This window comes from Sipha flava, unplaced genomic scaffold, assembly GCF_003268045.1.
Source record: "Sipha flava isolate LNK unplaced genomic scaffold, YSA_version1 0_pilon_pilon, whole genome shotgun sequence".
Taxonomy (NCBI): Eukaryota; Metazoa; Arthropoda; class Insecta; order Hemiptera; family Aphididae; genus Sipha; species Sipha flava.
The window spans coordinates 842,385-864,679 of record NW_020271713.1 but is presented as its reverse complement, the minus strand read 5'-3'; the positions used below and the strand labels follow the sequence as shown (position 1 = coordinate 864,679).

General features: G+C 30.2%; 1 protein-coding gene across 1 annotated transcript; it reads right to left on the bottom strand.

Moving 5' to 3' along the window:
• Positions 1 to 3,388: 3,388 nt before the first annotated feature.
• LOC112686429 (DNA (cytosine-5)-methyltransferase 3C-like) lies at positions 3,389 to 15,188 on the bottom strand. The gene is made up of 7 exons (XM_025558726.1): positions 14,237 to 15,188; positions 5,013 to 5,119; positions 4,834 to 4,921; positions 4,360 to 4,596; positions 4,144 to 4,291; positions 3,851 to 4,083; positions 3,389 to 3,753 (listed from the first exon to the last, which is right to left on the bottom strand). The coding sequence occupies exons 1-7, from the start codon at positions 14,253 to 14,255 to the stop codon at positions 3,527 to 3,529; spliced, it is 1,059 nt and encodes a 352-aa protein (XP_025414511.1). The 5' UTR covers positions 14,256 to 15,188; the 3' UTR covers positions 3,389 to 3,526.
• Between the last annotated feature and the right edge of the window lie 7,107 nt (positions 15,189 to 22,295).

The window sequence follows — 22,295 nt, the reverse complement described above, 5'->3', positions numbered from 1 at the left end:
TTACTGGTGGGGGGTGGCTGGAATAACGTTATTCCAGCCTCTCCCGCCAAAAACGAATTTTTCTCGGTGAACGAACTCCGTACAAATTCTGAAAATAGTCGTATAAATTCATAAAAATTACGTACTGATTATAAGCATGAAAAAAATCACACATTTCTGGAGGGGGGGAGGGTAATGGTCGTGTAAGTCGCGCGTCTACAGACGCATACCAAGGAATCGTACCTTTAAAGAGAATATTAATCTGACCTCTATTGATTAAAGTTTATTTATTTTAATGATTTAATTTCATTCAGTGGTGTAGTTAGGAGGGGAGGCTTTAAGAGGCTATAGCCCCCCCCCCCCATCGGCCGTGATTTTATATTGTTTTGAGATATTTAAATTTAAATATGGATATTGTCTCACAAATTATAATTATTTAAAATAGTAACGGCAAATTAACTTTAATATGATATCAGTATTTTTTTTTCAATAAGTTATCAACTATTGTTTTCTGCATTTTATAAAATGTGTATTAGCCATTGTACCTATACCATGATACAGTGGCGTTCTCAGTAATTTTCAATGGGGGGGCTCTGATAATTTACTAGAATAAAAAAGTGGGGGGCTCTGCCCCCCCCACACACAACCACATTGTCATAATAATTACAAATTTTGTACTGTTTTAAAAAACCACATTATTACAAATCGTCACCAAATTGTTAAATTGATAGCGCGGTCGTGTCATAGAACATGTTCTATGGTCATGCTCCAATCCAACTTGATAACCGTGATACTGGTTACTAATGACGTATAAACCACTAAATTATAATCAATAAAATCAATAATCAATTATTATTAAACTATTGGAATAATTTTAAAAAAATACGACCAATGGGGGGGGGGGTCAAACCCCACGACCCCCCTCCCTGTGAGTTCGCTACTGCCATGATATGAAATAAATTAAAAAACATGTTTTTATAGATAAAAGCGTTTAAACCAGCTGGTTATCGATAAAGCGTTATTTAATTTCTTATCATGTTCATAGAACAATAGTTAACAATAAAATATTACTATGTTTTAAATTACAATTCATATTACAAAATTTTTTTTTTTACGTAAAACATTAGCTCTTAGGCCATTAGTTATTGATGTTACGAATATACATAGATGTAGGTCCTTACGAGTTATATTGTATAGAAGACACATAGCACATAATAAATATTAGAACAACTATTACAGAAAGGCATCAGTATGATATATGTAAAATGTGGAATTTACGAGGTCAACTGATTATATAGGTAATCCAGGGTTGGGCGCACAAAATACAAGTAGCAACAATCTAAAATGCCAAGGTGAATAGCATAGGTTGACAGTTGATTAGCATTCACTAGGTCCGGGTCAACTATGAGAAACGGGGTATATAAGATAGTCCCGAACAGACCAATATTCAGACGTGTTTTAGTCCGACTCTAGCAAGCACCTTCACGCCAGTTTAATTGTCAATTTAATTGAATACTTGTACTTAGAAATATTTCAATAAAACAGTTTAACTTAGTTAGTTAGAGTACTTTTATTGGAATTATCCTAAAATCCTCATATGAACTGTTGAATTGACTGCACACAACATTGAATTACATTCTTTTTTTCTTTAAGTTTAACATTTTTAATTAAATTTGTTTGTATAATTTGATTTCCTTTAAGAAGTTTATTATGTTGACATTTGATTGGATATCGGATTGTAGAGCTTCACATTCATGTTTTTGAACATTCCGTTTACCTGTGAAACTACATTTTTTTATTCTTTTTTTTTTATTGATTAAGCATCGACTATATAGGTTATTAGCTTTAACAAAAGTATTACATTTTTACATTATTACATACTATTATAAAATTTAATTTTTTTTAGATATAAAATTATGTTTTGATAGTTAGAAAATGGACCAATTGCTTCATACATGTCTGGGATTATGTAGAAGTCTTTGATATTCATCTCAAGTTGGGCATAGGGGTGGATCAGTCTTTGCCATAAGGTGTCCTTATGTGCATTTTGTATGGCCAATTCTAAATCTATTAAGAATTATCTCATTTTTTTCTATTTAAATCAATGTATTTCGGATATAGTTCAACAGTGTTTAATTTCACTTAACTTATTTTAACTTTTTGAATGTAGCTTTAACCACTAACTAAATAAAAAACGGATGACTCACTCGACTGAAAACAATGGTGAAAAAAATAACCAAACTAGTATAGCAACAGAGTCCATCTAAATTATTGTTCAAATACAACACATTATTATCGTCTTAAAATTGTGCAAGTACTCACATTTTCACATGTACCATCACACAAAATCAACATTCTATTCTATTAAACATTGAATTCCCAAAGTGATTTCCATCAACTATAACCATTTATTTCAGTAAGTGCTTTTACCAGATAATCAGTATTACAATATCCAACCTTATCGTATGACTCTCGCCTTTAGGATGTTTAGAAAATCCTTATATTCTTATATTTACATTGATATTGCAAAATTGTATAGAACACTGCATTTCACTTAGCTCCTCGAGAACTGTTAAAGGTTAGGATAACCTAATGGAATGCTTTATAGACACAGATTTAAATGTTTCCACAAACATGTTAAAAAGAACATAGTACTATATGATGCACTTAACGTATTATCCAGTTGCAAAAGTTATCATGGCTGGATAAAGAAAATGAAATAATGTAAATAGGTACTTTACAAAACCATTGATCCGTATCTCTTTAATTTACATATGAAAAAATGTAACTTGTGTTATAAAAAAATTATTAGTACTTATAAAGAGTAACATAAGTAAATAATTATAAATACAAATTATTTAAAATTTTATCATGTAGCAATTACAAATAAAAACTTTTAGTAAATAATTAAACTATTAAAAGTAATTTAAAAAACAAATTCTAAAGCTTTACTTAATAACTTTTATCTTTTGTTAACAGTAAAATTTCAGTTATCAGTGTTATAACATTTTATATTTAAGCAACAAAATCATTAATTCAATGTCTCTTATACTATGTACAAATATATAAATGTAACAATTTTGTAGATAAATTCACTTATAAATAATATAAATCTTATAATGTTATAACAATATATAAAAACTTTTAATGAACAATTGTAATATTAAAAATAATTAAAAATCTTAATACTGAACGATTTCATTATCATTCATCACAAATGTGACGTAGAAACAAAAAATTACTTATCACAACCAAAAAACTCAAAGCTTTACTTAATAACTTCTATCTTTTGGTTACAGTAAAATTACAGACATCAGTGTTATAAAATCATAAATTTAAGTATCAAAATCTTAAATTTCAATATCTCATATATTATTATATACGAATATATAAATGTAACAAGTATCAAAATAAAAAATAAATAAATACGTAGCATTATGTTTGTAGATACATTTTGTTACAAATAATAGAAATCTTAAAATGTTATGGCAATAAGTAAAAACTTTTGTTGAATAATAAGAATGTTAAAAGTAATTTAAAAAAATCATCACTGAACAATTCCATCATCCTTCATCGCAAATATGTCACGTAAGAGAAGAAAAATATTTTTCACAACTGGAACACTCCAAGCTTTTCCTAATAACTTTTGCCGCTTGCTTATATTAAAATCACAGACATCAGTGTAATGGGAAGTAAACCCAAAAATTAATTCAAGTTCTGTAATGTATAACTTAGTTTTTATACCATCTTGACTCACCGGATCTTTTGAACTACCTGAAACAGATATCATTTTGGATAAATATCAATACAAAAAAACAATTGCAAATGCAATTTATTTTTTATTATTATCTATTTAAGTTTTCGTTAATACCGTCATTCAAACAGTTTCTTTTAGTTGTAATGGTCCCAATTTTGTCAACGTTAGCTGTACGACCCAAATTTTTAGTCAAATAATCGTCTAACACAGGCTCCTTTTTTCTTGTCTCATGTAGTAGTTTATCAACCAAATTATCAATGCCCGGTAAATTGTTCCAGAAAAATCGCTTACGTCGCTGAGGACTCAAATGTAGCGAATCAATGACGTATGGTTCGCTGTTTAAAAATCTAATTTAACAACACAAATTAGTCAACACATTTTTTTAATAGAATGTGATTTTTTATTACTTCGAAATAATATTTTTATTTTTTATTTCCATGCCCGAAACATTTTCAAATATCCAATAAAACGGTGTTTTTTCTTTATTACTTTTAATCTTCAGATAATTCCAAATATTGTAGTAATCGAAAAATAAAATACCGGTTCCAGTAGGATCTGAAAAATATTACAATGTTCATACACCAAATACAAATTACATCATGCGGTTATTAATTATATTTTACCGTATAATCCTTTTCTAAGAGGATTGACACAGGACAGATCTGAACACGGCGAACCACCAATAAGGAAATTGATAGGTCCAATTTTATCCAATACGTCTTCGTTAATTTCTGTGACCGATCCCAGGTGCGTTATACGGTCTCCGAAATGATGTTTGGTCAACTTTATTGCATCTTCATCTATTTCGCTTGCGTAAAAAACTTCAATATCAAATTTTAACTCGGACAATGCATACATTCCTATTGATGACAAAAAATGAACAAAATTAACAATTTGTATTTGTTTTACGGTTTTGCGGGGTTTACGTATTTAATTAGCAAAGGATAAAATAAAACTTTTATGCGTATATTAATTAACATTTAAATAATTAAATAGTAATAATCATCGAAGGTTCATTAACTTTCGACAACTATTATGTTAGGTTAGGTTAGTCATAAATTCACGTTAACAATTTTTATCATTTTATTATCATTTACCAGTGCCGATTCCGTCGAATAGCGATAGTACTCTCAATCGTGGTAGTGACGTCGCAGCTGGTTTTGTGATCGAAGTGGACATCGCAAACTAAGACAAATAAACATTTCTATACAATATTTTATCGCATTTGTCGGTCTATACAAATTTAACAATTTAATTTTCGATAAAAATGCTCTACCTCAAGTTCATTGAAAATGGAGGAGCTACTACTGCAACCACTGTCACTGATTTCGCTGCTCTGACCAACCAAATTACTGGTTTCGCAGTCCATACCACCACCTATACCTATATCATAGTTATAATTAAAGCATATATATTTTATACTTCTATACCAAATTGTTTTTAAAAAATATGTGATATTATTAATTTAATGTGTAAGTTATAATAGTATAAATTTAGATAAATGTCATCAAAAATGCTACTATAACAAATACTCAGATACTTACAAAAATAATAATCCAGATATATATTCAAATACATTTTAATATTAGATTATTTATACCTTTAATACTCAGACCCAGCTCAAGGGGTAGGCGACATAGATCCACGGCTAGGACGGCATTTAATATTTTTAAACTATAGATAATTTTTAAAAATCACTACAATTCCTAGTAGTTACTCATATCAAGTAATGCATAGTAAAAAATATGGCCAAAAAATAGGTTTTGTTTTATTAGTAGTGGTTTACCTGTCTACAACAAATGTATTGATCTAATTAATTTTTAACTTAACATAAATAAATATAATTATTTCAGAATAAAATCTACACGGAAAAAAAAAATTACTATTATTTTAAAGTTAAAATAAATACAGTTATATTTACTGTATTTTTGGTTAATATAACAAAACGAGTGTAGTTTCAATAACTATAATAATATAGTAACATTATAAATAAATAATATAGTTAAACTACCTATAATAATGATTAGTTTTACAAATTATTATAGATGAATTTTTTAACTATCAAATGTAGTTAAAATTATAAAAAATTATAGTTTACAAAGATGGTGTTACTATTATTTATAGTAGGATCAACTATAAAAATATGTTGGTTCATATTTTGAAGTTATCAACATGGATTGTTATTTGTTCCAATTAATCACATTTTAGTTTGCATACGCGCTTGAGATCATTTTGTTTAATTTAAATTAAGTCAAGTTTTTAATAGTTTTATTTTCAAAATTGTTCAAAATTATTCAAAATTAAATTGAATACAGTTTTCAGGTATATACTTTTTACACTATAATATTTTATTGCAGTGGAGTAGCCAAGAGAGGCTATGGTGTATGGTTGATTGTTTATTGGTGGTAAAAAATATCACCTAGGCGTTTAAATACCATATTTAATATTACTGTCTCCCATTTTTTCTTAGCTATGCCACTGTTTTATTGATAAGGTAGCTTGCAGCTTACATTATATTATTTGAAAGATTATAAGGATTCTTTTACTTGGTTAAAAATTAAAGTCGAACCTGAAAGTGTTCTTCATAAACTTTGGAATGAAACCTCTTAATATAGGCTAGAATTCCATAAAAAATGACAATATAATGAACATATATTTAGCTTTGAAAAAACCCACTGATCATTATCTTGTTAATACCTATTATTTATAAGTTAGTTAGTTTTTAAGTTTGGTACTTACCAACCAAAATAAATTGTATTAAATACTTAAATTACAATGTAATACTATTTTTATAAGTTGATATAGATTTTGCTCCTCTGTATCCAGATAAAATAATGTGCTTCTTTCAAAAATTTGAAACATTCAAAAACAAGTTAAAATATAACTCAGTAAAAATTGTATTAATGTGGGTTCACAAGGGTAGATCTTTCCAAAATACTTGAAACTACTTTAAAGGCTGGCAAGTGTATCTGATTTGTTGTAACAAATTGACTAATATTTCATTTGAAATTAAAAAATTTGCAGGAGATGATGATTTGGCAGCATTCCAACTAATTCCATTTTTATTATCACCAGTTAATGTTGTTTTTAACAATAAAAAAATACTTAGACCATCAAAAATTGAACAATTGCATGCTTTTATTGTGAACTTACAGGTAATTTATTACAATTAATAAGTAATGGTTAATTATTAATATTTTTATTTTATATTTCAGAATGTTAATGAAATGAAAACTACCTATAGAGAAAAGATAGCTTCAGCATTAAATTTGGATATAATTGTACAACCCTATATTGTTGTTGTTGGAAATATTAAAGAAGCAGACAGTTTTATGCAGTATTTCATTATAATTGATGACGTTCATTTACAACTGAAAAATTTAAATAAAAAATTTAATACACAGTACTTTGACAAACATTTCCAAGCCTTTAATGTAATGTCTACACAAAATTTAATATGCATTTCCCTAACTAATTTAAAAAAAACATTTACCCTACTTATCTTTGTAGTATTTCTAATGGGTTATCATTTATACCATTAAAATTATAAGCAGATGTTTAATGAAAAAAAATATTCAAAATATGTTTAATTATTATTATATTATATTTTATACACATATTTTGATTACTGTTTTATGTATGTAAATATTTAATAAATTATAATTTTGTAACAACACATTTTTAAATATATTTTGTTATTAAGTATTATTTTATGTACCTACCTTATTACCTTTTACCCCTACCTTAAGTATTATCATTGATTATAAATTGATTTTAAGTATTTATAATCAATGTTATTATGTCAGATTTTCAACTTTAAAAATATGGTTAGAACAACAATTAATTTAGTTATTTTTTAATAATGTTAAAATTATTAACAACTATAAATTTTATATAAGGATAACTATTCATTTAGTTGGATTAACAACATTGTAAAACTTAATACAATAATTAAATCAACTATAATTTATAGTTAATAAATAGTAATCAATTTTATAGTAGAAATAACAATAATTATCTTACTAAAAAAATTATTTATTTTAACTAGAATTATAGCTGTTACATATATAACTACAAATTATGATTAAATTAATCATATACAGTCAAAATAACTAATTTTTTTTCCGTGTATTTTAGTATTGCTTATGTAAAAAAATATTCGATGAAATATTTACATATAAGGGGCGGCAAAACTTTAATTTCCTTAGGTGTGAGTCAACATTTGAACCGGGCCTAAGAATACTATAAGTGTTTCAAAAATTTTTTTAAATTTTTTTTCCAACATTCTCCTAATGTATATTATATAACATAAGTAATTATTAGTAGTCATCGCTGCCCGTTATCCGTTGCTACAAAATTAGAAAATAATTGTCCCTTAAAAAATAGTAGAAAATGAAATAATATGATTATAAAATATTAAATAGTTTCTTATATACGCATAAAAAAGAAATGTATAAGATGGAAAATATTTAAAAAAGATTAAACAAGGTGATTGAACGTAAAAAACGTATTAGGAAAATTTAAAAATTATTTTGAAGACTACCCAGCCAATCAAATATATTATAAACATTATTTAATCACAACTTCCGTAAAAAAAAAAATAAGTTGTTCACTCGGAAAGTTTGAATTAAAACTAATTCTGTTATGCAACTAATTTATTTTGTATTTAAGTTATTTTTTTAAAAAGTTAGTTTTATGATTTTATTATAGATGATTAAATTTTAATATCACTATGATTTTTGATATGGGTGACATTTTTATGATAAAAAAGTAAAACTTATATAACGGTATTTACCACTAAACTGCTTTAGGACGGCAACACGGACGATATTTTACAGTGAGACATTTTCACCGCGCCATAATTTTATGGCGCATTTTGTTTAAGTACATTAAAATTATTAAAATGACGAGTGTTGCGGCGTAAAATTAACGCGCGATATTTCGAAAACTTTCGCGTGCACCAAGACTTTACCGCGCGTTAAAAATATCATGCGACAAGGACTTGCCGTTTGTATGCATTGAAATATATGAATGACAACTGTTATAATGTTGCGGTAATTAACACGCGATATAATGTTATTTTTTACTCAAAACGTAATCATTGTTATGTAACTTGCTTTTCTGTAAACAAATCGATCAATTTTAACACGGATTTGTCAAATGAAAACTCTCAAATGCTCGACGAAGATATTTTAGATATTTATATGTTAATAATGTCGATAAAAGGAATGCCGTTATTATGGAGACAATTAGACAATAGATTCTTACTCGGACCGAAATGGAAGAAGGGAATGCTGGAGAGACATATTTTGTAAAATGACACCAGCATTTGAGGAGTTGAATAATATTCTGCAAAATTGCAAAATAATATTGTCGTCCGCCACCGTTGATATGTATTATGCACTGCAGAATTTTGGTTCAAATCGCTAACATGAAAAATATCGCAGAGTAAATAAAGTTCGTGTGTTTTTCTATGTATATAAGGCGCGGTTTTTAGTTATGAGTAGGAAGTCAAATTCGATGACACGTTTGATTCAAGGTCTTAATCTCGATAACACATTTTCCCCTAGTTTGATACACAGACGAAAATCGGAGGAGACTCCAACGGCGGTTTATATTATTCCATCCGGATTCCCAAGCGGCTTTAAAATTTCTTATATACAATGAGAAATTTGAAACATCACATGGTACATTAAAAAGTATATGTACATATATATATATAATAAGTGACGAAAATTGTAATTTTTTCCGCTTTTGTATAATATTTTTATGGATAGTTCATAGTAACACCATTTACGTTACCACTGAATATCAAAAAAACGTCATTAGAAAACGCTACCAGAATTGTTCAGTATTAATCAGTGGTGTATCGGTGAATATATTTATGGGTATACGTACTAATAAAATATGTATAATAATCCTTAAAAAATGTTCTCGTTTCGCTGGACAATTTTATTTCTCGCTAAGTTCGAATAAATAAACCCTTTACATGTTTATAATTTCAAATAAGTCTATAAAATAGAACACCACAAGATATACATTTGCCGCTTGTTATAAATTACTTGGTGCAGGTTTATAAACCATAAGCTGAAAGTGTCCATACTACATATTATATTTAATAACATTTATTTTTCTAAATATTATCTACTAAATTGAACATAAAATACATTAAAACTGCAATTGAACTGTTAACTGTACTAAATATAAATATTTCATTGAAACTTCATAGTTCATAACAATTTTTTCTAATGAACTATTAAGCAAGTTTTATTTGGTTTACGAGTTATTTAAGGAGCGTATACCCGTGAAATAATATTTTACATTAGGTATACGCCAAAAATCGAAAATCTGCAGACGGGTATACGTACCAATACAGCCCTGGTATTAATAGCAATTTAAATTTCAATCGCAAGCCCGTTGTTCAAGTCTAACGCGGGAATTTCGTTACGTATCCTTCGTCGAGGATCCGAGGCCACGGTTATCGCGAACGATACGAGAAGCACTCACACGCGTCGGACAGGAGAGTTTAGGAAATGGAAAAATCGCGCGTCGTCCGTCACCCTCCGCGCGCGTGCAACAATTACACAACACGTACACGGCCGAAGGACCACGTCGACGCGCGCGCACGTAACGTAATATAATAACAATAACGCCGTACGATAATAATAATTACAATAACATTACGCGCGGCCAAACAATACACAAATCGTTTCGGGAAACACGATGTTGTCGTTTTTTCCCCCCGGTCGCCACGTGACCAACGGTGCCAGGGAAGGAAGAGGAGTCTCGTTACATTTCGTTATTATTATTATTATTATTATTGTTATTGATAAAAACCGACGGGCTTATTAGTATCGAACGGGGGCGGCCGGAAAGATATGACAGCAGCCCGGGGCGCACGTCTCCCACGCGGCTCTCTCGTCGGACAGGGCACGCGGCGGCTTTGCGCTGTTTGCACACGAATTACACGTTACTCTTCCGCCGCCGCTGCCGTCAATCATATCGCAGTATCGTATTTTTTTTTTTACACGTGCGAGTAATCACCAAAATCACCAAAAGATCATCACGATGACGGAGGACAGAGTACTCGCGGGCCGAACAATAAGTAACATAAATAACAGTGTTCGAGTATTATCGAAACGTGTACTAATCAGTACTAATAATAGAACGCCAGGAAGTTATATCCTTTTGCGTATTTTTTTTTTTTTTTTTGATTCTACGACGGCGGTTCGAGATCTTTACAAATCGCGAAACGTGTAAATGAACGGCAACAGTATTTTTTGCATGTTGCAGTGGCGGAAATTCCAATAAATGTTCCATAGTAGCGATATTGAATTTTGAAAAACTTAACAAAAGTTTTGAATGAAAACAATTAAGTGCAAATCATAGACAATTATCAACGATAACTGATTCGCTCCTGTGAGACTTCGGTTGACGTCGAAAACGTTCTTTCGATAAACAAATAAAACATTTTAATGTATCAAACAAAACATTGTTGTCAACAGTTTTCAAACATTATCTTAATTAAAAATACGACATTAATGTTATTAAAAATAAATCTACGTTTTTATTCAAGCCGTATTATTTATCGTATAGCTTTAAATTTTTTTGTAATACGTACTTTATTCTTTTACATACAAACGCATATTTTTAATTAATGGAATATATTAATATAAAAGCGTACCTACTTTATACACATTTTATTATTTACGATTTTTTAAAAATATTTTAACTTTTTTTAAAAATATTAACATCTCATTTTTGATATTTTGAAAAAATATTATTCCGGCCTTTACTAATAATCTACAGCCCGAATATTAACGAATACAATAATTAAATATTTCTTGTTTTAATGACAAAAACTGATTAGTTCTTAAATAACAACGACTATTCCATCTGGTACAAAATTATTGCAACTAATTACGGTCTTGGGCCACTAGCGGATGTTTAAAAATGTTGAAAATAAAATATAAATAAATTAAAACGCAGTGAAACTATATTAACTCCAAATAAACTACAGCACAAAAAAAGATAAAATATTAAAATAACATGTATTTTATAATTTTACCCTATAAATAGATAATTACGGCAATACTTGTATACACTGTTTGTTATTCAGTATTACTATTTTCAACGCTGAAATATTTCTTAGAATACTTACGCGTAATAAGCATACCATGTATACGTGTGTGTATATATATGTATAGTATACTTATAATTTCATGTTATCGACATTGTGTCCGAACATCCAAGAAATAATATTTAATTCGTTGAATTGTACATTTATGGTTTGTTGATTAAAGCGATTAACACGGAACGGAACACAATAAATGTGATAAATAAACACGACCGATTCTGTTAATTGGGATGATTTCTCGTCTCATACGTTGTACATGTTTTCTTTTTAATATTTTCGCGTCGTATTACACAGACCGTCGTAACGAGTATCGTTTTCATAACGAACGAAATAAATATAACAGTTAAAATGATGTATAGCACCCGTTATTTTATGATTCTTCATTTTAATTGCGGTGCTAAGCTCTCCAATTCATTATATTTCACTCGAAAACACATTTTCGTATTTTAATATTATTCATTATAATTTATGATTTATATCTTGAGTATTTAATTTCTCTACACAATTTAAACATGCATTCAAATGAATGTTATTACAAGAACAAATTAAAACATATCAAAATAGTTCAGTTGTAATGATGTTTTATGTCAAAACCATTTAATTGTTAGTTTTTACGTGTAATAAAGATAGAGACATTTTACGTTTGATTGCGCCGTTAACACTAAAAAAATAAAATGGCCCGAAAAATGTAATTTTCCCAGGGCCCATAAAATCTGAGTACGTCCCTGATATGTAATCAAAAGTAAAGTATAATCGACTATAATTACAAAAAAATTTTCTCGTAAAACTTTAGAATATCTATTTAATATAAAAACTTTATATAATAATAATTACTGAACTTTATAATGAAAATATCGAAAATGTACAGGTGTAGACAAACTTTTCTCTCTAATATATTGATAGTGGGTATTTTTGTTCTTCGTTTTATTAGAAATAGAAAAAGTAATTTTTATACCAATTTTTATCAATATATTGACGCCCTTAATACACGGAGACTTGGAATTTACAAGAATAAATGTTCTGTTATTATATTCATACCCACGTACGTTACCAAACTGAATTTTTTTTTAGCATTACTAATAGAGCTCTAATAAAATATAAAAAGATTTTTACCTATTTTAGTTTTATTAAATTTATATTAGATATTAGTTCTTATTTATAATAACATTAAGGAAACAGGAAAAACCGAGTGGAATAAAAGATGACGCGCACTATTGTCGGTTCGAATTCTCTCTCTTCTCTCTCACTCTCTCTCATGGTATGTGTTTTTCTAGAGAAAGAAATACCGCCATGTTTGTAGAAAGCAACGGAAAACTAAACAATGTAAATAGAATGTGTAATGAAATGTACACAGAATTTAATTATTTTAATTAAATGTTACTGTTATTGTATATTCTACTATTTTTGGTCTCCCGTGTTTAAACCGTGAGCTTAGCAAAATCTGTTATCACAATACTATATACTCGATGCTGTATGTTCTACTTATTTGAATGTAGCATAACTACAAAATAATATGAAACGTACAATTAATACCTAGTAGATAGTAATTAATTTAGAAGAATACCTAAGAGTGCTGATATGATTTAAGTAGAACATAAATTAATTATATTATACATAGCACATGATGTAACTACAGAAGTGGAAAAATTCTTACGCCCTATCATAGTGCTGTGGGCAGCTCGGATAAGTCCGTAAGCTTGGATATTGCGACCGATTGGTTAAATCCGCCGATCATAAGTAACGTAATAAGTTCGCACTTTCGAAGTCGATGAGGAAGTTATTGATTCACACAATTATTATATGCACTAATATACTATTTTTATTGAGTCGTTATTTAAAATATTAATACTTTTACAAGAAATTAATACACTTGCTTAGCTGTTACACGACTGACTCCTCGATAACGGGTGGTCACGCCTGTACGTATTAAGTTGAAAAAAATGGATAGTCAACATTTGTCCCCACATACACACTAAGGATATACTACTACTACTAATAATAATAATAATAATATAATAATCATAATAAGGGGTTCATAACAATAGACCAATAATCAAATACTCTTGTCGAGTTTTTTTCTAATAATACTTTATACTTATTGAGTTTTAACGTAATATCAGTATTTAACAAAGTTAAAAATATTAAATTAGTTGTTAATAATTACAACAATTACACCCTCTACAATTTTACGCCCGGGGATGAATCCCCGTCTTCCTCCCCCTAGTTCAACCCCTGTGTACCTATGCAGTCAGTCCTATTATATATGACCAGGTTTATAGGTAGGGTGGGCCATGGCAAATGATTGAGGAGCGGCTTCGACGGGGTTTTATAATAATAAGGATATTGTACATTTATCGACTTACCTCCCGTTCGGTCGACCATATCTTTGTCCTGTTCGTTCGGTGACGGTCGTTACAATAATACGATAAATCGTAACGAATTTGACTGCTGCGATGGTTTCGGCTATGTTCTCGAAGACTTGTCACGGACACGCGAGCGTTGACGACGAGTGTTACGGCGGAAATGATTACACTCGCCGCCGTCTACCGTCTCGGACAAATACCGTCACGGTTGCGCGAACCTCCGCCCATTGGTCGCCGCCGCCACTCCTTATTGCGACGTACGGTTTCACGTAATATTTTAATCTCGGCGCGTCGCGGGAATTCAGCGCGGACCTCCGTTATCATATACAAGACTGGGTCATTTTGAGAACCGCGGCCGCGTAACCGCGCGATTCCTACTCGATGTTTCCACTCCGTACGGACTTAAGGGCGGGCCCCACACACGATCAGTTTAACCGTGCAGTTTATCATGCGTGACGTCATGTCTGAGCGGTTAACTGAGGTAACTGCGCTGTTTTGAAAGATTTTCACTCAGGTTTTTGACCCGTGTAATAAGTTCTACTTTGTAACGATAAATCGTGCTGTTAGCTCAGACAGTCACACGGTTCACACAGTCTTGTCTCGTCTTTCATAAAAAAAATCTGCTACCAAACAACGCACGGCCGCTTTTCATTTTCGGTCACCCATCATAGAAACACGAACTGTACACTAGCCGAACGATTTCCGTATTATACTGGACTGGAAAACTGAGAGAACTGTGGATATAACTGAGAAAACATTTTCGAGTAGTCTACACACTTTCAGTTCAGATAACTGTACAATTTATAGTCGGTTATTTACACAAATAAACTGCACAGTTAATCTGATCGTATGCGGGGTCCTTAGGAACGAACATGCGTACGAAAGTTATCAGGAAACATTTTTCATGTATTACTTATCGGGTCGTCCGGGACACGAACACAACATGTTTCGTCCTATCTCATTGGTTATGCGTTGTATACGGCTCGAGAACCTGTGAACGGGAGAATGGAAAACGGTCTAAAGTAAAGAAAAAAAAAGTAAGCCCTTGGATTATGAACAGACCGGCGATTTAATATGATTATATTTAATATGATTTGCACCGTGCGTGCGCGGTCGAATCAGTTCAACGATACTATAAATACTTCGAAAAACGAAATCTATTTGTAGGTATCTAGTATTTCTCAGAAATTAAAATCAGAAAACTAATCGTACATATATATGGTTTTTATTGTTCAGTATAAATAACAATCGAAACGCACATATTATAAACGATAACTATAAATTCTCAGCAAATACTTTTCATGTGCCCAAAATGATAAAGTATAGATTTTCCATTTTAAGTCTTATTTATTTTGAAACGTTAAAAATAAATTATATGTTGTGATGTTAGACACCATTATTCATTATATTTTGCTCCGATTGTATTCCGAGAGATAAAATAATGTTTGGATTTAGATGTAATATTAACACCATAAATTACAAACGCACCGGTTTTTTCCGATTTTACGATTCTACTGAAATTCAATAAAATGTTTGATATTACGAATTTTTTTTTACGTTGGTGTTACTTTAACGGTGCGGTTAGACTATGGTCCGATTGCGAACGAATGCTATTAAAACATATTTTTCTTAAATTCACCAGAAATCCGGCCGCACCGTGCAAGTTATTATTCGTTAAAATTGTACGAGTTCTGACGAATTCGTCTGAACAACAAAATTCCTTGTTTTCCACGGAGAGTGTTGACACTAGCAACAAAGATAACGTCAAAACATACACGATATCGTCAGAATCAGTTGAGCGTTCAAACAAGTTTGATTTTTTCGTACGTCTGCTTGGACATGATTCGATTAATTATTTTAGACTGGTTTTGGTTAATCAAATTATACAATTGTACAATTATACAAATTATTTGAACCATGGATTCTGATAAATTAATCAGTCTCGTGTATGAGAACCGGCGCTCGTTGACATGCTTTGATTTTCCCCCATTTAATAACAATAACTTTATTAACGGACTTTCAAAAAAATACAATTCATCAAATTGATCTTATCTTTGTTGAATGACAGAAACGTACTGACCATCAGAATATCAGAAAACGCGCAAAGTGTAACCGTTCTATTCTGACGAATATTTCGTACGTACTCGCCAGAATACATTTTCGTCATACCTCGCATACATAGTAACCGTAGCCCAAAGGCTCTATGATCGTAGCACTCTAGGAGCGAACTCTATAGAACGCGAACGAAAACATTCATTGATCACTTGAATAAAACAAAGTAAATCACATATTGTTAATACACGTGAATTAACAAAAGCTGAATCACGTGAATAAGCTTTAAGTAGGGTTGCCATACGTCCCGGAAAACCGTGATTGTCACCGGTTTTGGACTTTGCGTCCCGGTGTCCCGAAAAATGTTATCGGGACGTCCATATGTTCCGGCTTAGACGTTTAAGGGAAATTAGTAATATTGTTTAATTTTTAATTTTGACCTTTTTATCTCAAAATACATTTTTAATCGTAATCGATTAAAAATATATAATAATTTACACATATCTATAATATATAATATATTTCATTTTATAAATTTATTTTTTAAATATTATATTGACGGCCATTAACGGTCCTCTTTAGTGGCGTATACATAACTTTTGTATGAGGGGGATCATTTGCATACAAATCGTTATTTTTATTTTTTCATAATTTTTTTTTTTTTTTACGTTTTTAAATCCCTCACACTAAGAACATTATTTTATAACATTTAAAAAAAGGTCCTCTCAATATATTAAAAGTTTTATAAAAAGTATATTACACAATATTGTGTTTGTGTTGTCCCGGTTTCGCCTTATAAATTTATGGCAACCCTAGCTTTAAGTAAATAGTATACATACACACTAATGATTAGGTCGGCGAAAACTATGGGCGACCTGGGCGATTGCCCAAGGTGCCAGACTGAAAATTATTTTTATCTAATTTATCTTTTAATACGCATTAATAATATAACAGTTGTACCTTCTACTTCTTTACTACATCGATACCGCTGGTTCTGATGTAAAAATAATGCATAGAAACATATTGCATACCACCGCATTTGTGTGTGTAAATAAAATATAATACAGATGGTCGTACTAATTATTTTCATAAAATATTTACCTACTCGATTATAAATAAATCCATATAATTAGACGGTTAGGTAAAAACCGCGGCGGTAAAACCGTTCAGACCTTACGGCGAAAATACCGCTGTGTGTGGTGTAAATCAAAAAGATGCAGTTGCCTGACACCTACGCAAAATTTATTGTTTTCGACGAGTTCTCGCTACGTACGAAATGTACGTAGCGTCAAATGTGTAAATTAACAAGTTACAGTCAACCGGCAATCAATATTCATATTCTTTGTTTAGTTCATTTGTACATAATATTTTGGTTTCTTATTAGTAATGCGCGGATTTCAATGCAAAATGCATTTTTTTTTTCTAAATCCTCGGAGTAAATAATGTCCCCAGACAAATCTATTATTTTATATTGTCACTATCGTAAATTATATCAAGTAATAATTTCATATACCTTTCTAAATATAGTACGTTAATAATTATCAAGTATTTCCACCATTTTTGTCTCTTTTACTGTTAATTTTTTCAGTTGAAATCTGAATTCGGCAATTATTTACCACACGCGCGTAATGGTGTTATGTGTTTTATACCTATGAGTTTGGACATTGTATTACAGTACGCTTGTTATTTTGTGACTACATTAGACATGGACACTTTTAGGCAAAGACATTTAGAGTTATTTAGAAGAAACTGACGAAGTTACTGATGTCTGAGGTGGTGAATCCAGTGGTGACGAATTTGTCGTTGAAAATGATACTTGGTCTGATCATAATACTGACGATCATATAATAGAAATATGTCCTGATTGTTTTATAGATATGTAATAAAAAAATATTAGTTTTTAAGGTATCACTTACAATAAAATAAAATAATTAAATGTTAAATTTCGATAAACATAGTTTTTGTTTCAAGTAATTCAAGTATATTTGATTCTTCTTTTAATAAAATTTGTGTATTATATTAATTTAAATAAAATATATAAAAGTTCACAGGTAATGTTTCTTTGTAAAATAAATGATTTTTGCATAATGTGTTAAAATATTCATTGATTTTCATATGGAGTAAAAAATTACCCCACACGCATGGTTACGTTTTTTAAAATCACGCGCGTGATCAAAGGTTAATTAAATTATTGACAAATACATTTCATCGTCTTAAGTGATCGCTATGTCATTAAATTATGGTAGAATAATCGATGACCTTAACAATACAAATAAAACTACTCATTAATATTACTCAAATAAAATAAAAAAATTTTAGTGCATTTTTGGAAGTCATTTTTCACATTTTTAATACATTTTTTATACGCGCCCTATTTATTAGTTATTTACAAAGTATTCCGTTTTCTGATTATCTTAATAAATAAGTAGTTAGTGAAATATAGTATTCCTATATTATAAGCAATGGTGGCGTGAAATAATACATCCCCCAAAAAAACTTTCAAAGAATAAAAAAACGCCGAGTTCAAAATTAGAACGACATATTATATTCTTGCAACGAAAAAAAAACCTATCCAAAAAAGTATTAATATAATACTAAGCTAGTAAAATACTAAATACATACTAATTTTATTTAAACCCACTAAAAAACTTAATTTTACTACTATTCAAACTAAGTGGGTTGTAAGGGGGTTTTTAAGGGCTCCAAAAAATGGTTTTGCCCAAGACGTCAATACTTCTAGCGCTGACCCTGCTAATGATTAAAATGTGATAGCATAGTTTTGACTGTATGTTACATGTTATATACAATCGTTAACAATAAAATGTAAACATGCTGATATTTTTTGATTGAAATCAAGAATTGTTACATTAAACATATTTTTGAGTTTAGATGGGCATCGCATAGATGCATTATTAAATTATTAAATTATAAATTTTAAAAATAAAAAATAATTATATATTTTCAATGAGATTTTTTGTTTATATTTTTGTTAATCTATTTATTATAATTTCTTAGATTATTACCTATTTATTTATACATTATTTATTATTACATTATCTATTTGTTTAAATTTGATTCATTTAGTTTTATATGTATCAATTAACATTAAATTATTATTATTATAATTATTTACTGAGCGTACTTTAACAGTTATACTTAGGATTATTGATTATTATACTATTCTAACCTATATCCATGTTTTAGTTTTGTATGACTAATTCTTAATCTACTTATTATTGACTATGTGTTAGTCTTAACAATGGTGTACTCAGGACAGGGCTAAGTGTCCTTGCATCAGTCCCGTGTTATTGTTTAAATCTTATTCAATAAAAGGCAAAGTACAACCATTGATTATAAATACTATAATATAAATATTTATAATCAATGGTACAACCAACGATATTTCTGAAAACGGTTTTGATGAATAAGAATTTGATCATATTTAAAATTCAGTAACAAGAAGTGAATTTCTCGTTGCACTTGAAATTGCATTGATAATAATCATGGATTTATTTTTTCTCTGTTCAGTTAATTATACGTAATCTAACCTAACCTAAATATTCGATTGAATAAATAAAATAACAAAAATTAAATATTTCACATTGTACGCGTGCGCGAAACTTTTGAATGGACGTTGAACTCGGACAGATACGGTCGCTGCATCACTGAAATGATTAATTTCGATTACACGCTCGAGGACCACGGGCGCACGCATGCACGCGATTTGTTTGCTTTCGTCGCGTCCCCTGCAAGTGTATATCGTTTACCATATGTCCTTTACTCCGATATCGCCCTCCACCGCCATTGCCGTCGCCGCAGACTCTCATCGCGAACAATGAGCGCACGGCGCAGTTAAGTATTTGTTTTGGCCTCTTCGGGACCGGCTTTTTTATTTTTCAACTCTTTTTATTTGATTTTTTTAACAACCTCGAATACAACCCCTCTGCACGGTACACACGGTACATAGCATAATACGTGTGCGCACACATGCATATATCACACGTTGCACGAGCGTGTGCACGCATATAAGTACCTTTATACATATAAATGCATATGTAATGAATTAAGTAATATTCTGTGAGTATATATACAAATATATATGTAGGTATATATATATATATATATATATATTTGTATAATGTCTACTGCGGTTTTAATCCCGTCCGGCGGATGAGACATCGCGTTTTTTTCCCTCACCTTTATTTTTTTCTGTTTTCTTTTTTTCTCTCTCTTGCCTTTCCTTTTTGCCAGTTTACTCTCAGCGATTTTGTTTGTTCACTAAATTGGAAATTCATCGATCGTGCGTCCTACCGCGCCTTCACAGCCGCAAGGCTGGACGCCGCACGTATTGCGTTATTTGATCGAGTTTTTAAATTTCTTTTGTCGCACAATAATTTTCTTATTTTCGACGGTGGTTAAAAAGAAAGGGTGCGCGAGAGTGAAAGTAACTCGAAACAACCAGCACGGCGGCGCGTGAACTGCGCGTGTAAGTGAGTCATAACGCGAGCGCTTATGCGATAGTATAATACAATCTAAAAATCGTATATATAAATGGATATACACACACATGGTTCGACTGATACGAGCATGAATATGTATGAACGAAAATTGAAAGGGAGAAAGCCCCCCCGGTCGGATGCCGCACGTTAGCTTCGCCACTCTTATAGTCTTCCAAACAGTTTACCATCCTCTTCATCAGAGAATTATACAACAATAACAACAATATAATGTGCTTGGTGCTTCTGCTATTGTATCTGTTTAGAGATCACTGAAAGTGACCCTCCGACGCTGTTTTTAAATTTATATTTCCACCAGTAATGTTACGACATGTCACCGATTACTACTTTATTACTACATAAATACACAGTTTATACATAGAAATAAATAAATAAATACTTATAATCCTGAAGTATTATTTTATTTATAATGCACGACCGGTTTCGAATTAAAAATTCATCATCAGGTATGTACAAAGTCAATAAAATCGCAACTCAATGAGCATATAAACTATTTATTTATATATCCATTTAGAGTAATAAAAAAATTATTAATTTTTGTTTTATTTTATTCTTTACTACCTTATCTACGCCCAGGGCACTTGTTGAAGGAGACCTCACCTCAATGATATGACATTAACGGAAAATATATTAAAATATATAAATATAGATTTACGCAGATTACTTAGAATATTTTAGTATATCTCAGAACAAAGAATGTGAAAATAGTGTCGTTGGTAGATTGTACTTTTTACATTGGTACACATTTAAATTATTTTTTTGTCACAATTATTTTTATTGGACAAATTTATAATATTACGACTATGTGTAATATGAAACATAGATCCACCGGAGGAGAGTACGAAAAATAATTTATTATTGTGATCATACACTTATGCGCCATATATATAATCTGATAATATAATTTATTCCTTTTACTTTTATACGTAAATTATAGATAAACTGTAACCCAAAATAACATAGGCTCGCCACAATTATAAGAAGATATAAATTAAATTAAAGTAATTTATTATAATGAGAATAAAATATCCGTCAAGTATGAGTAAAAATTAGTAAACTAATAACAAATAACTTATTTATAAAATAATTTACATTATATAAATACACATAATGGAAATATGTGTAGGCAGAATAAACTCCAGGCATGTAAATAGGTGCTTATTTTTTTGGAGGGGACGATTAACCTTCAAAATGCTCGAGACATTAATAATGTGCAATAAAGTGGTATATACCATATTTATTAATTCGTGGATCCTTAGGGGGTAGGTAATCGATCATACCACCCCTTCGATTGAATTACGTGCCCGATAAACGCAAGTTAATATTACCTATATAGATACAAATAAATACTTTGAATATTTTTTTGATAAACATTTATTTTTTTATTCACACGAATATGATATAATATACTTGTACCAAGACCGTATTTAGGAGGGGTCCAGGGTATCTGGACCCCCCCTCCCCCAAAATTTCTTTAATATTTTACAAAT

What these genes read in the sequence shown, in the direction of transcription:
- LOC112686429 (XM_025558726.1), bottom strand. An exon ending in CCATTTTCAATGAACTTGAG is followed by an intron (nt 4,922 to 5,012) that starts GTAGAGCATTTT and finishes TATTTGTCTTAG; the next exon opens with TTTGCGATGTCCACTTCGAT. An exon ending in TCTTAGAAAAGGATTATACG is followed by an intron (nt 4,292 to 4,359) that starts GTAAAATATAAT and finishes AATATTTTTCAG; the next exon opens with ATCCTACTGGAACCGGTATT.